This window comes from Hyaena hyaena, unplaced genomic scaffold, assembly GCF_003009895.1.
Source record: "Hyaena hyaena isolate Hyena2069 unplaced genomic scaffold, ASM300989v1 scaffold_111, whole genome shotgun sequence".
NCBI classification, from domain to species: Eukaryota; Metazoa; Chordata; class Mammalia; order Carnivora; family Hyaenidae; genus Hyaena; species Hyaena hyaena.
Window position 1 is genome coordinate 2,011,105 of NW_024080743.1, and position 20,068 is coordinate 2,031,172.

Consider the following 20,068-nt stretch of genomic DNA (forward strand, 5'->3'; position numbering starts at 1 on the left):
TAATTTGGTTTTTAATCAGCTACACACTTGACAACCATTCTTGATACATACCTAAATAATGTATATTTGCCTTGTGAATCCAACTTGTTAATATACAGCTGAAGCATAGCTAAACTCTTTTTCCTCTAAAATAAAACAAATAATATTGTTACATAAACTGAATGAAGATTACAGTTGACTTTTCAACACCAGGAATTTGAAATGTGCAGGTCCACTTTTAGTGGATTTTTTCTGACATATAGTTCTGTAAATGTATTTTCCTTATGATTTTTTCCTATGATTTTTTAAATAACATTTTCTTTTCTCTAGCTTAGTTTATTGCATGCATACAGTCTATAATGTAACATACAAGCTATATGTTAATCAACTTTTTATGTTATTAGTAGAGTTTTCTGGTCAATAGGAGGCATTAGTAGTTAAGTTTTTGTGGAGTCAAAAGTTATACCTGGCTTTTTGACTAATACAGGGGGATGGCAACCCTAATCCCTGCATTGTTCAAGAGTCAGCTATAAATTATTCAAGAAAATTTCTCCTTGTAAAGGGGCACCTGGGTGGCTCAGTCAGCTGAGCATCTGACTCTTAATTTCAGCTCAGGTCATAATCTCCAGGGTTGTGGGACTGAGCCCTGCACTGGGCTCTGCACTGAGCTTGGAGCCTGCTTAAGATTCCACCCCCGCGACTCCCTGTCTGTGCTCCAGCACTCTCTCTTTCAAAAAAAAAAAAAATCCTCACTGTAACTCATTATTATTTATCCCCAAAACATTTACATACCAATGTCTCAATGGGGCAAAGCGTCATTACTTTGACTAAACCCTGGAAATAAAAACAAACAAAAAATCCCAGCATTCAGATAATAATAGATAACACTGACAATAAACAACTATATTATCAATGATGGATACTAAAATTTCAGAGAAGAGAAAGTAGGAAATTTAAAAATCAAGTAAATTTTTCCCCGAGTCTTTCATTCCACTGTTACATCTGAGGAAGCAAAGTACAATCCATTTTTTAAGTAACGTTGAATGGGGATGTTACAAAGCATAAATTTAGAAGCTAAGTGTAATTTATAATTATGTCTAGTGTCAAAAAATGTGTAATTATGTCTAGTGTCAGAAAGTGAAATCAGACATGCAAAATATAATTCATTCATTAAAAACAATCATTATTAATATAATAGCCATATTTTTCTATTTAAATAGTGGAAAAACCAGTTTCTTCATCAACATCTAAAGACCCACCTGGCTATGGTAACTAACAAATAGTACTTAGCAAAATAAATCACAGGAGGGAAAAACAAAATGTCTTTCTAGTAATGAGTCAATGCACACCTTGATGGAGTCCTTAGGACTTGAGTTATGAAAGTAGTAACTTATGAAGTAAAGGAGCTTCATTTCTAAGGTCCCTACAGAAACAAAGTGTAAAAGAAGAAAATTATGTTTTTCCACTAGATGCTACACTATCAACTATGGTAGCCACATACAGCTATTTAGGTTTAAATTAATTTAAATTAAATAAAGTTTAAAATTCAATACCTTAACTCTAGCTACATTTGAAGTGTTCAATGTGCTACTTGGCTTTAATACTGTATCATAGCTAGAACACTTCCACCATCACAGCAAGTTTTATCGGACACATGGCACTAGAGTTTTCAAAGGAAATGGAGAAGTAGGAGAGGAGTCTGAAAAGACCTTGACTTAATTTCAGAATAGGAAGGGGCTACTTCAAAATCAGAATACCCATTTAACTGACCTGAGGTACAGTAAGAAAGCTCTTGATTTCCAAGTAGTGGTGAAGTAGACTGTTGTCTTCTATTCTCAATAAACCATTCTCCAACAGATCCTACAGAGATACACATATAGCAAAGTCAACAGCTATGTTTGTGGACAATGACGGTGTGTAAATTACAACAAGAGCAAGCAAATCTTACCACTCCTTTGGAGAAAATGGACTCTTCTGTTCTGGAAGAGAATATTAAAATTTATCAACATGACTTTCTAAACCGTTTTAGAATGACTCTTCATTTTAGAAAAAATAAAGCAAAAACTGAAATTTAAAGACCTTCAAAATGTGTATCATTTAGGAAAAATTCTATTGAAGAACTTAGTCAAAATTCTTAATCCATGTTTGATCAGTCTTTTGACTTGGCTACTGACATCCAATCTGACCCAAATCCACCCACTCAGGGCTTATTTCCTATTGTAACAAATTAATAGATCTTCAACAGTAAGTGCTAAGAAATCAATTGTACATAATATGATTCTATGTATTCCAAATGATTAATCTGTAAAATCTTTTCAATTCTTTTTATACAAGAAAAATAATTAAATGCTTTCCATTTGTGATAATACTTCTTTAAAGGTATATAACCTTTGTTAATTATTTAAGCTCTGTGGCAAAAAATATTATTTAAGGCTCAGGTTTTTATTCTAACCATGCAGGAACTTAAAAGTGTTGTTTTTGTTTAATGACTAAATAGTTTGGAAATCTTAAGAATACAGAACTTAAGATTTAAACCAATACATATTCTCATTGTATGAATATAATAGAGACTAAAAAAGAATGTAAAATCATTAAGACATACATAATACAGTAAATTTACAGAGTTAAAAACTGCTTGTGCCAGGAGACCCTTGGAAATTCCTGCCTTGTAGGCCGAGGCTTTGGACATTTGCCATGTTACAAATCTTCCTTCACCTGGGAAGAGATGGGATTGATAAACTGTCACTAATGTTCCTATAGGATACTACTGAAAGGTCCTGATTGATCGCAAGAGATAATTTCAACATATTACAAGAACATAAAGCCAAAGCATATAGAGTTTTGCAAAATTCTTAAATATCTGTCTGAAAAAAATATACATATTTGTTACTTTGTAATTTTTTTTCAAAGAAAAAGACCTACATTCTTAATGCCTCAAATAAGAGAAGTTGTTGCATATAATCACTGTTAATAATCTAAGATATAAAAAGGTGGAGTCAAGACACCTCCTTCCTTTCAATGCAGTTTACATTGTGACCATGAAGCAAAAACATGGATGGATTTCTTTTATTTACCACCTCACTTAGATGGAGGAGGCTGCAGTGGGACAGAGGTGTTTTAACTTACTAACTTTTGAAATAAGGGAAGAAACCGTAGAAGCAGATGACTGGAAATTCCCTTAGAAGCTATTATTTTAATATTTAAAAGAGATTTCTGTTGTAAAATCTCTGACTCATTTTTGTTTCATATTTACATCACTGTTTTATAAAATAACCAATTAATTAATTAGGGTCTGGCAAAGAGAAGACAGTGTCCCCCACTCTTAACAAGAGCTACTTTAACACTACTATTTAATTCTGAGATGCCATCTAAATGATCTTACCTTTGCAAAAAGACTTCAATGTGCCCCATATTAAATTGCAATAGGTACGATGGGCTAAAACAGACAACATATATATATGTACATATCACACACACATTTTTAGAAATTTTATATACATCAATACTCTTATAGGTTGAATTGTACCCCCCTCAAAAAAGAAATGTTGGAATCCTAACCTCCAGAACTTCAGCATAGGACTTTATTTGGAGATAGGGCTTTCTTTTTTCTTTTTAACTGGGATGGGCACAGGGAGAACTGGAGCCCCCCCACCCCCACCTATGACATCATTCCTGTGAGCCCAAATCCAGTATGATAGGTGTTCTTACAATAAAGGGAAATGTGGACAGAGGTATATACAGAGAGACTGCCACAAGAACATAAAGCCAGATTGGAGTGATACATCTACAAGCCAAGGAACATTAAGGATTGTCAGCAAACCATCAGCACTCAGGGGAGAGGCATGGAACAGATTCTCCCCTCACAGCCCTCTGAAGGAACCAATCCTGCCCATACCCTGACTTGGATTTCTATCCTACAGAACTATGAGAAAATAAATTTCTGTTATTTTAAAGCTATCCAATTTGTGGCATTTTATTATGACAGCCTTAGCATACCTAAGTCATTTTGATGGTAGTGTGATTAAGAGTACAGGCTCTAGGGATGCCTGGATGGCTTAATCAGTTAAGCATCTGACTTGATTTTGGCTCAACTCAGTCACGATCTCACAGTGGTGAGATCAAGCTCCATATCAGCTCCGCAATGGGGATGGAGCCTGTGTAAGATTCTCTCTCACTCTCCTTCTGCCCCTCTGCTGGGGTTCTCTTTCTCTCAAAATTAAAAGTATAGGCTCTAGGGGAAGTCAAAACTGTTTGAATCCACCTGTTCTGCTAATTAGTTGTATGATATTAAGTGGTATCTTCACTTGTCTAAGCCTGTTATTTTCATTTGTAAAATGAGAATGTTCTAATTCAGAGTATTATAAAGATTAGATAATGCACATTGCTATCGGCATAATGTTTACTATATGGTGAACATGCAAGTGGTAGTCATTTTTGCAGTATTTACACAGAAATATATCCCCAGGCATATTCATATATAAATATATAAATGTACACAAAGAAATAATCTATGGTCTGCAAGACAAATACATAACCACTATTATGGATATTAAAGTCCAAGAAGTGTTATGTTATAAAATTATATATTTAAAAAGTAACTTTGATAAACTTTATGGGAAAAGAAGGACAAGGTTAAGATAATTACAACAGGAAGATTCAACTGAAATTGGGTGATGAGTGAACACTTTCCTCGTAAAGTAACATTTAAGGTTACAGATGGTTGTTCTAAGCATATACAAAGGTCCTGTAACAGAAAGGTTCATGACACATTTGAATAAAAAACCAAAAAAGGTCTATGTTATTGGAGCATAGTAGGTGAATCAGAGCAATCAAGCAAGGTTTCAGATAATGTATAAGCTTTTCATGTGTAAAGATTTTTAGACTTTAGAATAATAAAAAAACCACTGAAGGGTTTACATTAAGGGACACCCACCCCCTCCAGCGATAAATGAGCAGTTCCCTCTCTTATAGTACAGGGTGATCCCCAAAGCTTCAAAACCAAGCCCCATTTCACTCTTAAAAAAATTTTACGTAAGTAATCTGTACACCCAACATGGGGCTCTTGAACTCACAACCCCAAGATCAAGAGTCAGATTCTCTTCCAACTGAACAAGCCAGGAGCCCCCAGTTTCACACTTTGACTCTTGTCCCCATCATTATGTCAATATCAATCCTTACCACCCCCAACCACCTTTTCACTATTTGAGTACTACTGAGTACTATAATAATAGACTATATGATTAACAGAAATAGCTTTTGTTTAGGGGCATCTGGGTGGCTCAGTCTGCTAAGTATCTGACTCTTGATTTCAGCTCAAGTCATAATCTCACTGTTCATGGGATCAAGCCCTGTGTTAGGCTCTGTGTCGACAGTGTAGAGCCTGCTTGGGATTCTCTCTCTCCCCCATCTATCTCTGCCCCTCCACCTCTCACGCTGTCTCAAATATTAAAAAAATAGCTTTTGTTTATACTTCATTTAAAATGTATTAGTACATTAATAAACATATGCTGAAAATTAGATAAATTAGTTTGATACTCCTTTTAGAATCACATGAATAAATCAAACACTAACTCCTACCTTAAGACCATTGGAAGCTGATCGATACTGATGCCCTGTACAAATACTAAATAGGCCAGAGAAGCCATAGAGTCTGCTAACTGTTTGTCTTCTTCTTCCTCAAATTCAAGATAATCCCATATCTTCTTTTTCCTTCCATGATTAAAAATCATTTTGGGGAAAGGATGTCCAATTGCTGATAAAAAACCCTGTTGAAATGGATAAAAAAAGTAAGCTATAGCAGACAGACTCTAGTATGCTCTTCTCACCCTCCCGTGCCATATTCACATCCTGTATAATCCTCACCCCTTGAGTGTGGGTGAGACCTGTTGGACTGGCTTCTAACTAACAGAATATGGCAAGATACCACCCCATGATTAGATTTTGTTATGACAAAAAGTAAAAGGATTTTTGCAGATATATCTAAGGTTCCAAACCAGTTGATTTGGGGTTATTAGAAAGGTGGGCTATCTCTGGTGGGCCTGACTTAATCAGGTAGAAGCCTTTAAAAAAGGGTCCATCCAGTATGGGCAAGAGTCAGTTAAGTGTTTGACTCTTGGTTTCAGCTCAGGTCATGGTCTCCCAGCTTTGTGGGTTCCAGCCCTGCATCAGGCTCTGCACTGGCAATGAGGAACCTGCCTGGGATTCTCTCTCTCTCCCTCTCCCACTGTCCCTCCCCTGCACAAGCTCGCATGCTTTCTCTTTCAAAAAGTGTAAGAAAGTGAGCCATAACAAACTACAGAAATCAAAAGGGAAAGTCAAGAACAGCTAAATCAGAATAAATACTGACCTTCCACATATTCACTCATTTATTTAATAAATACTTGAGTGTCAGGCACTAGGCCTGACATTGTGGGGAATTATAAAGTCAAATAAGACTTTTCTAGCCTTCAAGGAAGTAAAATCTGCTGATCCCAGATGGCTCCATTAGTCATTTCAGAACACAAAAAAGAACCAGGGGAAATCATCTACAGTCACAAGAGACTGCTATTCAGCTACCAGATGCTAAATATATACTGCTGTACTGATTTTCAAAGCCATGCATTCTTGTTATAGCTATAAGAAAAAAAGTTTACTGTACTTGGATTCCAAATGTCCTCTTAACTATGAAGCTCCATTTCTTCATTCAGCCAATGTTAAAGTATTTTTTCCCAGAGTAAGGTTAGCCTTTTTAAAAAACCATTATACATAACCAGATTCTATAGTGCTGCTTTGGGATTATCTGGGGTCCACCTGTGTGGCCTTCACTATCTACCCACACACCAGCAGTCTTGCTCAGACCCAGGATGTACCTGCCACTCTATAATTCCTCATGGCAGCCTTGGCCCTTTTCTTAGGCATATTTCCATGCCGAAACCCTTGGGACATTCAAGCAGTTCTCTATCAAAAAACTTCTGTCAGGGCACCTGGGTGGCTCTGTCAGTTAAGTGTCTCTTAATTTCAGTTCAGGTCATGATCTCACGGTTCCTGGGTTTGAGACCTGCATCAGGTACCATGCTGACAGCACAGAGCTGCTTGGGATTCTCTCTCTCCCTCTCTCTCTCTGCACCTCCCCAGCTCATGCTCTCTCTCCCCCAAAATAAGTAAACTTAAAAAAAAAAAAATTCTGCCAAAGGTGAGACAGCTCAGGCTATCAATCTCAAGCATTCCCACTTACCTATACTTTTCCATCATAGACCTGAAGGCACCTCCTCACTTCATCCCCTACTCTGATTTTACCTCCGCCTGATTGCTTTGTGCTTCCTCACTTCTGTACTGCTCTTTACACTAAGATCTTAAACCTTCTTCTTATACCCTCAATCTCTTCAAAGAATACTTGTTCTATCTTATTGCTCTAATTAAACCTGACTGATTTCTGGTGGAGGCTGCTCATCTTCTCATACCTCTTACACAGCACAAAGAGGAAGGCAAGAGTGGGGAAGGGTGATATAGGTAGAGGCTGGGTATTATCTTGGTTCTTCCTGTACTTTCACACAAAAGCACATGTTCCTTTGAGGCAGCTGCCATACTGCCTTTTTATTGTTCTTATCTCTGCCATATGCTGACTTCCTGGTCATTTCTCCACATTCACTGAAGACTTTGGTACCTGCTCACAATCTTCTCTATCCAACTCCTGGTATGATGTGGGAAAGTTCAATGTTCACATAGGTAAGTCTGCTAACAGGCCAGCCTCATGGTTCTTGATTTCTAAACTCCAGTGACCTTAATTTCGCATTCATTTCAGCACATAATCCCACCCTGAGCCTCTGTCAGCATTTGAATCTATTCCATATTAGATACCTAAACTCCAATATCTCATTTTCTAACCAGAACTTCTTATCTTGTCTCTCCTACCAACCTTTTGTACTTCTAACTTCTCTAGTTCTGCGATCCCTTGATCTAACCTATGTATCTGTCCTCTCTTAACTCCCCTTCTTTCCCTGTCCAACCAAGTATTTTTGATCATTTGAACTACTTACACCCTTTATTTCCTTTAGGTCCATCTACTCAGTAAAATTCCAGCTCTGGAAAAACAACTACAATCCACCTTCTCTACTTCCACATGCAGTCAACTGACTACTGTTGGAGAAACATCATACACAAATAGACTGTTATCACTATAGCTGTGGTCTCTAATCATAGCTGAGTGCTCAGACTACTGACTAATGCTTTCATAGTCTACTACTATCTCTCTTTTCTTTCCCTTCAGTATTCCAAATCTTTACCAGTTCCATTTCTACCTCCTCGTTCTTAAGAGATCTCCTTCACCTAGAGATTTGAGGCCAGTAGGTTTGATTCCCTTCAACCGTAATATTCCATTCCTGCTATAAATTTCCCTGCATACATACCCATGCTTACCTCCTCCAGGTGTCCTTGATCCTGTGACCAGATGTGTGCTCTTGAGCCACACTATTTCAGTTATCCCATTGTACTTCTTTTCCTCCTCTAACGGTTCATATCCCTTCAAGTCTGTAAATACACATGCTCAAACCTCCCTATCTCCCTTATTACCTTCCTACCCAAGCCCATGTCTTCTAGCTACTGTTTCTTGTTTCCTACCCATCCTCTTTTGAAGAACACCTTATACTATCTGTCCCCTATTTCTCATTTTTCATGCACTCCTTTATCCACTCCACTGTTTTTTGTCTCCAACACTCCACTTAAACTGTTCTTGCAAAGATTATCAATGCCATCTTCCTAAATCCAATGGATACTTTTCAACTTTATTATAGGTTCTCTCTACTGCATTTAACACTACCAATCACTTGTTTTTTCCTGACATTCTACTACTCTAGTTTCTGTGATACTTGTATGGCCTCTGTGGCCCTTCTTTCTTGGTCTCTTTGGAGGACTTATTCAGTCCTAAACCCTTTTCTTTTCTTTAGGCATAACTCTTTAGATGGCCTCATCAAAATTTCATCATCATTCAAAATTTGTTCCTTAAAAACCTGCTCTCTAGGAATTGGTTATATATTAAGAAATTACTGCCATTCTTGCTAGATGTCATAATGGATCGTGGTTGCTTTTATAGAGGTCCTTACTAATTAAAGAAGCATAGTTAAAAGACTTATGGATGAAATGACAGGTCTAGGACTTGCTATAAAATACCATACTAGGGAAAACAAAGGAGGATAAATAAAACAAGACTGGCAAAATGTCAAAAATTGTTAAAGCTGGGTAATGGTTACATGAGGGGTTACATTATTTTGTTCTTTCCACTTTTCTGAATGCTTTTAATTACCTTAATAAAAAAATTTTTTTAAGCACAAAATACCTTGTTCTTTGCTCTGTATTCTCTATCTCAGTCACTGGCACTTTCATCTGCCCAGTTACCCAAGCACAAAACTTCATCCATGAATCAACGTTTTAACTATATTTCTAAATCCAATTAACGACCAAATTTTGTCGATTTCACCTAATATGACCTTTTTTTATTTTGCCCTCTCCTCCTCATCTCTACCATTTCCGTAATCAGGATCCCATTATTTCTCACTTAATTCCCAAAACACACCTAAGGATCTCCCTATTTTCAATCTTATTTCTGTTAAATTCAACTTCCACTGAAGTGATGAATCCAAAACAATTACATCACTCCCAGGCTTAAAATCCTGTAACAGTTACCAACTTTCGTAACTATTTTCTCAAAATAGAGTACATATACATGGTAATTTTTATACTGTATCCATGGGATTATACTGTACTCTAATATTGCTAACAGTGAAGAGGCCCCAGTCTCTTATGTACTCCTGGGAAAATCCCTCCCTTTACCTCCACATCACTCTTAACCTCTTCCCTACTATCTTGACCATCAGCATTAACTCCATTAACTATGTAAGCCTATTTATATCATCTCTTATCCTCAGAATCTAGTTCCCCTAAATTTCTGACATCTCCTCTTCGAAACCCTTCTCCTACCTCTTCTCAGATTTCAGATACCCTTCAAGTATGGCCTGTGGAACTTATAGTGGACAGCAAAGTTCATTCTTCTTGAAATGGTCTCTTCCCGGGGCGCCTGGGTGGCTTAATCGGTTAAGCGTCCGACTTTCACTTAGGTCATGATCTCACAGTTCATGAGTTTGAGCCCCACGTCGGGCTCTGTGCTGACTGCCAGCTCAGTGCCTGAAGCCTGTTTCAGAGTCTGTATCTCCCTCTCTCTCTGACCCTCCCCTGCTCATGCTGTCTCTCTCTCTCCTAGAAATAAATAAAAATATTTTTTAAAAAAATAAATAAAAAGAAATAAAAAAAAAAGAAATTAAAAAAAAAAGAAATGGTCTCTTCCCTCTTTTGCTCTAAAAGAAACCTGACTCCTCTGACAACTACTTTCTCTGCAAACCTCTCACAGGGTTGTTATTTTTTCACCTATATCCACTATGCCAAGCCTGGAAGTATTCTCCTTGCTGCTTCTAGACCATTCTCCCCCTTCCTCTCTAAAACCCTTAGCTTTGAAACTTATTTCATATGACTATATTACATCTACCACAAGGTCACACCATTAATTGGGTTTCTGACATTATTCTTGTCATAATTCTGTGTAATTTAATGTACAACCAAAGATCTTCTTAATACCCTGGAATCTCTGCTACTTTACTTTGACTAGTCCAATGACTTCAGCCTCAACCTTCTCCTCAGAATACTCACTCCATGATCATACCCCAAACATTATTAATAACTAACTTTTCCACAGTGTAATTTCAAGCATTCTGTTCTTTAACCTCCTATCCTTTCAGGTCATTCTGTTTAGTAACCTAGCTCTGACAACTTGTCAGTCACACCAGGACCCACAATTCAGTGATCTCATCATCATCTATTCACTGTCTCTTACATTTAGTATGTGCTAACTTCCCTCCTTACTCAGCTTAAATTCTACTGTGCATCACAGTCACTTCCCTGCATACGTGCCGTTGCCTCTCTCTTGCTTTGTAGAACTCACACGGTTCTCAAAACCCTTTCTTCCTATGTTGCACCTACCATCCTACAGCTGAACATGGCTGAAGAAAACCCACAACCACAGTGGCTGCTCTAAACTGAAATTCACAGGGTACCTGGGTGGCTCAGTTGGTTGGGCGTGTGACTTCAGCTCAGGTCATGATCTCACCGTTTGTGGGTTTGACTTCCACATCGGGCACTGTGCTGGCAGCTAGCTCGGAGCCTGGAGTCTGCTTCGGACTTTGTGTCTCCCTCTCTCTCTGACCCTCCCTTGCTCATGCTGTCTCTCTCTCTCTCTCAGAAATGGATAAAACATTAAAAAAAGAAAATTTAAAAAAAAACTGAAATTCATGACTATCAATCTCAGCTACATATTTTTCCATATTTCACATTAGTTCCCTAATATAGAATCTTAGCACACTTAAAAATACTTCTACATTAAGCCAAATTACTTTTCAAATAAAATATACTCATTTCTAGAGTTATTTTGAAAATATTTATCATGACCCTTAAAAATGAGGACAGCCTGTGGCACAGAGATTCCATTTCCAGGAACTTAAGAAAACAAAGAAATATACAAAGATTTGGTTAAAAGGATACTTATCAGACTTAACAGTTAACAAAAGAAAACTCGGATTGTTCTATAATAATGAAAAACTGGAGAAAATCTAAGTGTTGAGCTAGATGGCCTAGGTTAAACATATTATGCAAGGTCCATACAGTGGAATACTATGTACAATGGAAAGATAATGGAAAAATATTCATAATATGCTAAGAGAAACAAAGTACATTACAAAAGGGTATGTATGATAGAATCCTTTCAAAAATTATTCACACATATGTATATATTTATAACTATAAAAGCAAAATCTAGAAGATGTTAATTTCATACTGCCTAATTAGTAACGTTATCAACTTACATGCCCACCTGCAGTACATGAGAATATAGAAAGACAAGATTTTAAATTATAGCAGATTTTATGGCAGATTAAATTAGCTGTACTTACTATTATTTCAGATGCAAAACATCTTAAAGGATCATCTCCAGCTTCTTTAGACTGCTCAAAGAATTGTGCTGTCAGTAAAGGGCATTTCAAGCTTTTGAAACAACTAAGGTAATAAGAAATGGGTTACTGTGAATATAGGATTTCCTAAGTATAAAATACCTAGTTCTATAAACATATCCAAGCTAATATTACATGAAAAATAACATCAGAACCAAAAACTCAATGGCTTATAAAACTGGTGATGTTAAGATCCTTCTTACTAGTATTGGGGAAAGTATGAGAAGACCTTGCTAGACTCAATATGGTAAGACTGACTTCCATCACTGGACTATATCAATGATTACTGAATGTTTGTTTGAGGATCATTTCTATTCCATGATGTAGTTTTTATCAGTTCAAGGAAAAATCAGGACAATGTAATTTTTTTCATAAAGCTATATTTGTTTTCTTTAGAAAACCAAACTTTATTATATGATTAAGCCTTTCCTATTTCTTTAGTTTAAATATTTTTACTTTCATGAAAAAATAGTAATACTTTTAGTCTCCAAAATTTAAAAGATAAAATTATTGATCCATGTAATTAAGTAATCTAGTCCAACACTGTCCAACAGAAATATAATACAAGCCCCATATATAACTCAAAAGCTTTTAGTAGTCACATTAAAAAAGAAACAAGGGGAATTTTAATAATTTATCTTACTAACTCAATATATCTGAAATACTACTATCTGAATATGTTAATATAAAAATTATTGAGGTATTTTGATTTTTTTTATAACAAGTCTTCAAACTCTGGGAACATTTTATACTTAGAGCACATCTTAATCTTTTCTTTAATAGTTTATTGTCAAGTTGGTTTCCCTATAACACCCAGTGCTCATCTCCACAAGTGCCCTCCTCCATGTCCATCACCCCCCTCCCCTCCAACCCCCATCAGTCCTCAGTTTGTTCTCAGCATTCAAGAGTCTCTCATGGTTTGCCTCCCTCTCCCCCACTATTTTTCCCTTTTTTCCCCACGTTCCTCCGTTAAGTTCCTCCTAATCCGCCTATACAGAGCACATCTTAATTTGGACTATCCATATGTCAAGTGCTTGATACCCATATAGAACAGTGCATATTTAGTCTATACTGCCCCTGGATTGAATGCTACTGGGCACTGTTACTGTTTTTGTGGTCAAGTTGGATGTTAAACTGTCTGGTGCTGCTTCTGTTGCTTTCAAACGGAGAGTAAAAACACAATTCCCCCACAGAAAGACCAGATTCTTTGAGCTACACCTATCTATTTCCCCCACTTTTATTATTCACTTACTATGATGAATAAACCAAGTCAAAGAAGAATATCAAGTAAACAAATGGATTTTTGGTTCTTAATTTTTAAAAATGAAGAACATGGCATTTAATGAGGCGTGGACCACTGAACCCCATAATCTTGTAAAATTCAAAATCTGAAACTAGACTTCTAACGTCCATGGCAAAAAAAAAAAGAAAAAAAAAACCACACAGCAATATAAAATAACTAAGCTATCACTTACTTAATTCCATTGTGAAATGTTATAAAAAAATATACTTACAATTTCAGTAATTCATCCTTTAACTTTTCATTTTCACTTTCCAGTGAATTTTCTTTGTCATTAATGACTTCTTCCACAAAAGGCTTAGTGAATTCTATTAAGGCCTTGCAACACTGACAAAGGCCATACTCATCTGTTTGTATTTGTTCTTTTGAGTATGGAACAGGAAGGAGAGATAGCTGACTCCAAAGAGTGGACAGTGCTAATCCAACTGAATATGCCTTGTTGTTATGAAGTTTCTGAATCACTAAAACAGAAAGCAAGGTGTGACTTGAGGTAGCTCCATCAAGTATTCTGAACATAGGATAAGTCCAGTAAACACAGAATCATAACAAACATTTTTTAAAAAATGTTGTAACAATGAATCACTGGGTTCTCCTGAAACTAACACTACACTGTATGTTAACCAACTTGACTTTAAATAATAAAAAAATAAAAATAAAACATACTGTAACAACTCTGAAATCAGGATAACATAGCTTAATTGGTAGGTTTTTTTTCCTTCTTAGTGGTGTATGCAATATTGGAGCATCTTACAATCATGGCACCTTACAATAGATGCCATGAAATCTTGTCTAAGTATGTTTCCAACAGTTTACGTGGTTAAGACAGAAACACTTCATTCCATATTTTGTGGTTGTTATAAGTATCAAATAAGAGATAGAAATACAAAGAAATATATTTGTAAAATATAAAACACTATAAAAATGAGAGGTAGTATTATTAGATTTTCATTTCTAGGAGACTGAATATTTCAAGCAGTACACAGCTTTATACCCATTTAAAATGGATTTACTCTAACTTCTGACTCTGGGTCCTTCTAGCAGATTCTGAGTTACATGTAAGTCACAAAATGAAAAAGCAGTCTGCTCACGGATACTGTCTGCTCTGGATGCTAAGGTCCACCGCTTAACAATAATGTTACTGCACTCAACCATGAAAACTTTTCTTTCTTCACTTGTTTCATTCAGCAGCACCTTTGCTATTCCCAACCTCAACTTCCCAATACAGGGAATGATCAATGCCTCACGTGATACTGTTTTTAACCAAGGTACATGACCTACCACAATCCTATCAGAATGAGTACTACAGACACCACAGAGGCAATCCTTTAAATATGTTTACAGGGAAATTTCTAGATATAACTTGCAGATGAGAAGATTAGGCAAAAAGCTAAAGATTACAACACAGTCCCTGAAAATAGTGTGATATTCAACAAAATCTATTCTGGGTACCCAACTGCACAGGTATTGTCATCTTTCTATAGGCAGTAGAATTCAAATGGGTACTGCTATTGCTAATTTAAAAAAAGTACTCAATAGGGGTGCCTGGGTGGTTTAGTCAGTTAATCGTCCGACTTTCACTTAGGTCATGATCTCGCGGTTCGTGGGTTCGAGCCCCGCGTCGGCCTCTGTGCTGACTGCCAGCTCAGAGCCTGGAGCCTGTTTCAGTCTGTGACTCCCTCTCTCTCTGACCCTCCCCTGCTCACGCTCTCTCTCTCTCTCTCTCTCTCACTCTCTCCTAGAAATAAATAAAACATTAAAAAAAAAAGTACTCAATAATTAGTCATATATTTTACTTTGGTGTAATATTAACATTTTAGAGTAATTTCAATAACTTAATACAGATAAAACAAGAAACACTTAGATATCAAAATACTCATTACCTGTTTGTAATGGCTGAAGTAAAAGAAGAATAATCTGAGATATCTGTTTTCCAGAGGGCTCTTCAATCAGTTCAAGCAAACCCAACAATAATTCCTTTGGATTACATAACTATAAAAATATTCACAATTGAACCTATTTAATACAAGTTGTATTTAAAGCCACATGATTACTAGTTTTAAAAGGCAGCATATCCTGAGAAACTACTATTTTTGCTTAAGAGTAAAACACCTCATATAACTGTTAAAAAAAATACACTAGCAAAACACAGAACCTGATTGTCAAATCGCTATAAAACTAGAAAGAAGTAAGACTGAGTCTCTTAATTGACAACTACATTTTGAAGACTTAAATTCCTGGCTACAGGAAAAGTCAGAAAAAGAGGGAGAAGGAGGATCTTGATTACCAGACCTGAGGTTTCTTTTGAGCCTTGCCAGTCTACTCTTAAGGCTACCTTAGTAGTTTCTCAGGCTTCCAACAGGTGGGCCCTTATGATCTCACACTGCCATGGTATTTCTGAGTGTAATCTCTTTTGTCTTTCCTGAACAGATGAAACCGTGCCTTGTGTTCTGACTAGGCATAATCACCTGACTTGCCTTGTTTCTTTTCTTTTCTTTTTTTTTTTTTTTAAAATGTTTTTTTTTATTTATTTTTGAGAGAGAGATAGAGATAGCATGAGCAGGGGAGGGTCAGAGAGAGAGGGAGACACAGAATCCGAAAACAGGCTCCAGGCTCTGAGCTGGCTGTCTGCACAGAGCCCGATGCGGGGCTCGAACCCACGAACCGTGAGATCATGACCTGAGTTGAAGTCTGACGCTCAACCGACTGAGCCACCCAGGTGCCCCGTTTCTTTTCTTTTTTAAAGTCCTCATAGTTAGTAACTACTGTCTAGAAGCTGTTTCCTCTTTCCAAGTACTATATATATTTTTATTTGTATTGATCTCTTAAGTAGATTCTTAAAATGTCCTTTTCCTTAGATTTTATCTTTCTTTACCATCATTTTTGACTTTTAACTCTAGTAACCTTTCCCCAACAGTCTCTAAGGTAGTTGGTCACAACTAATCTACATCCTATTGCCATGTCCACTGTGATCATTTGCATTCTAGGTTTTTTTATATTCTTTTAGGGAACATACCACAGAGAAAAGAGCACTGACATTTGCTAGTTGCAATGTTACACTAAAAGAACAGTGTGACCTTGAACTGCCTCTCTAAACCTTGAATTCCAGATCTATACAATAAACTACTTATTAAAAATAGAATCTTTTAAATTTGATGTTTATTTATTATTGAGAAAGAGAGAGAGAAAGAGACAGAGACAGAGCACAAGCAGGGGAGGGGCAGAGAGGGAGACACAGAATCTGAAGCAGGCCAGAGCCCGACACGGGGCTTGAACTTACAAACCATGAGATCATAACCTGAACCAAAGTCAGACACCTAACCGATGAGCCACCCCAGGTGCCCCAAATAGAATTTTTAAGTATCTTCTTTGAGATTCTGAATCAGTGGGTCTGAGATGAATTAGATAATTCTACCCAGAAATTTGGAAAAATGGAAACAGACTTGCTCATCCAGTCATTAAGATTGGGCATTTTCTCCAGAGTCCCCTCCCATATATTTATGAACTAAAAGTTTTGTCACCCAAAACAAGCATTAAACATTAAAGGGTATTACAAAATACTGCTGGCTACTATGACAAAGTGAATCTAATTTTGTTCACTTACCTTTACCAATAAATCAAGCATCAGAAGATAATATTTTCTTTTCTCATCTTCCTTATTCCACAGAAGACATCGAACAACAGAACCAACAAGATTCCAGCCCATATTCTTGATGATGACCTGTAAAAACATTTCAGAGTAAAGCAAATACTGCCATCTATAGGACTCTTATACTGAGCTTTCTGATCTTGAAGCGGCTTAGAATTTCCTCTGAAAGAGATAAGATGAGGCAAATGAAGTGTAGCATTTAACCAGGAACTTCTTAGGGTTGGCTGCTAACAAATAAAACCTTTTAAGATAGTTTCTAATACTTTCACTGAGGAAATGTGAATGGGCTTTTACTTTAAATCAGTCAAGTTCATGATTGAAATAGTTGTATTTCCAACAAGAGAGTTAATTTATTTAATATGAGCAAATACTTAATTTTCATGGAGAATTTTGCTCTCCTGATTCATAAAGAAATCCACCCAATGCTCATGAACATTTTCAAGTTCCTTGGAAAATCTGCAAATATGTTATAATTATGTAACTTATGTAAATGAAAGGGATGCCACTTCAGTTACTTTTCCTCCTATATACAAGTTGCTTCTATTTCAAAGATATTTCAGAATGCTTATCACATAAGTAAAAGTTTATCTATTTAATTAGTGAGTCATATTCACCATCAAAACCACTATTTTCAGAACTATCAACAATATACTCCACTTCTCTGGCTTGATTTTACTTCAACTCATCAGTATTTATCAAGAATATACTACTATATGTCAAGTCCCTAAAATATTCGGGTGCTAGAAATAAAACAAGGAACATATTAGGTAAGATCTCTATCATCACAGAATTTACATGCTAGGTTCACACAAAAATAAAACAAACCCACAAATTTGGGGAGGAAGACAGTTAAGTACAATACTCCTTCCATGACCCCACTCTCATAAGATAATAAAGGTAGAGGATAAGGTATAGCAGAAGAGTCCCTTCCATCTAGGGAAGACAAGAGAGGCTTCCCAAAAGAGGCAATAGCTAAGCTAAGGCTTGTTAGTTAAGTCTGTCAGGCATAAATAGCTGGGAAACACATTCAAGGCTCTGAAACAGCAAGGTATAAAGGTAAAAGACTTAACATGTCCTAGAGAACTAGCAACAGAATATGTTAGGGTCCGTGAACAAATAGCTTACAAAAGAGGAAATATTATTTACATTTTGGCTCATTTATCAATTGGACATTTCAGTGTTCATCTTTATCAATCTGCATGTGCTCCCTATATGTGCTTCGGATTCTGTGTATCCCTCTCTCTCTGCCCCTCCCCTGCTCATGCTCTGTCTCTCTCAAAATAAATAAACATTTAAAAAATAAATAAACCCTGTCTTACTGGGGCACCTGGGTGGCTCAGTCAGTTAAGCATGTGACTCTTAATTTCAGCACAAGTCACATTGTCACTGTCCTAAGATCAAGCCCTGCAGCATCTCCCAGGTGGACATGAAGCCTGCTTAAGATTCTCTTCTCCCCTCTGTCCCTCCCCCGACATTTCTCTCAATAAAACAAAACAGAACAGAACAGAAACACTGGTCTTATCAATGTCTGAACCTTTGGATTTAGCAGACCACACATTACAAAGGTGATTTTCAGGCTACTAAGGGGTACCTAGGTGGCTCAGTGAATTAATCACCTGATTCTTCTTGCTTTAGGCTCAGATCACGATCTCATTGTGTGTTTGAGCCCTGAGATTGGCTCTGTGTTGACAGTGAGGAGCCTGCTTGGGATTTTCTCTCTCTCTCTCTCTCAAAATGGGTAGACAAATTAAAAATATTCTTTTAAATGTTTGTTTATTTTTGAGAGAGAAACAGAGCATGAGCAAGGGAGGGACAGAGAAAGCAGGAGAATCCGAAGGAGGCTCCAGGCTCTGAGCTGTCAGCAGAGAGCCCCATGCTGAGCTCAAATCCAGGAATCGCTAGATCATGACTAGAGCTAAAATCGGACACATAACCAACTGAACCACCCAGGCACCCTCCTCACCCCATATGGTGAATCTTAATAGTCTTTAAAAATTTTTTTGTGGGGGGAGGCGCCTGGGTGGCTCAGTCAGTTAAGTGTCTGACTCTTGGTTTTGGCTCAGGTCATGATCTCACGGTTTCATGAGTTCTAGCCCTGCATCAGGCCCCATGCTGACAGTGCAGACCCTGCTTGGGATTCTCTGTCTCTCTCTCTCTACCCCTCTCCCACTTGCACTGTCCCTGTCTCTCTCAAAATGAATAAATAAACTTTAAAAAAATTAAAAAATAAAAAAGACTCACTACGCTCAAAAATATTACAATCAATTAATTTCTAAGAGTGATACACAAATCAAGATTTTAATCTGTTTTTTGACTGAGCTCCAAATATTACTTTTCAACTGCCTGCTACATCTTAAACTTAACATTTCCAAAGTAAATTTCCTTGCACCCCTTCAAGAAATTCTCTTCTTAGGTTGCCCTTTTCTACTCAGGATATAATATATATTCTATCCCCCTAGAGGCTAGAAATCCAGTCATTTTTGTTACCTCTCTTTTTCACTCCCACAATCAATTTGCGCCACCCCCCCCTCATGCCCCGTATCCCCTAAAACTTCCTTGCAAGTGCTACACAGTGCTAAGTGGAGAGTAGTTAAGAGCTCTGAAACCAAACATAGGTCTGAACCCTGGATGTGACATAAAAGCTAACTTACTTCTGGACAAGTCACTTATCTTCTATTAACTGTTTCCTTATCTACAAAATGAATTTAATAGTACCCTATGGGATTCTGGGAGGCTAAATGAGTTTAACAGATGTAAAGCATTTTAGACAGCATCCGGCACATAGTAAATGCTTACTAAATATTAACTATTATTAATTTTATTATTATTAGCTCTAAGTAAAATACTCTCAAAGATTATCCTCTGAGAACACAATTGGGAAACATCAAGAAGTTAAGGAGAATATTAAATTTACTCTATTTGGGGCTACAAAGGCACTATAAATACATATCCAAAAAAATGTATTAAATTAAATGTCCTAATTTTTTAAAAAAGAATTTCTTTAAATAAAAAAGGAATAAACCCTTTGAACTACTATGCATGATTTAAAAATTTTAGTAGTGTCCTAAACACAATCAAGGTGCCCTGGTTATAATCAGAGACCAGCATGACTAGACT

The 20,068-nt window shown here is 36.8% G+C and overlaps 1 protein-coding gene across 2 annotated transcripts in view; it reads right to left on the reverse strand.

The window, feature by feature from the left end:
• GLMN (glomulin, FKBP associated protein) overlaps positions 1–20,068 on the reverse strand; it is a 32,214-nt gene that overhangs the window by 9,922 nt on the left and 2,224 nt on the right. For both annotated transcript variants that reach the window (XM_039236428.1, XM_039236429.1), the window contains exons 4-13: positions 16,907–17,023; positions 15,186–15,294; positions 13,520–13,766; positions 11,949–12,051; positions 5,557–5,744; positions 3,362–3,415; positions 1,928–1,958; positions 1,750–1,839; positions 772–813; positions 52–125 (exon numbers count right to left, since the gene is read on the reverse strand). In XM_039236428.1, coding sequence (XP_039092359.1) covers positions 52–125; positions 772–813; positions 1,750–1,839; positions 1,928–1,958; positions 3,362–3,415; positions 5,557–5,744; positions 11,949–12,051; positions 13,520–13,766; positions 15,186–15,294; positions 16,907–17,023 — 1,055 coding nt within the window. The remainder of the gene's footprint in view (positions 1–51; positions 126–771; positions 814–1,749; positions 1,840–1,927; positions 1,959–3,361; positions 3,416–5,556; positions 5,745–11,948; positions 12,052–13,519; positions 13,767–15,185; positions 15,295–16,906; positions 17,024–20,068) is intronic.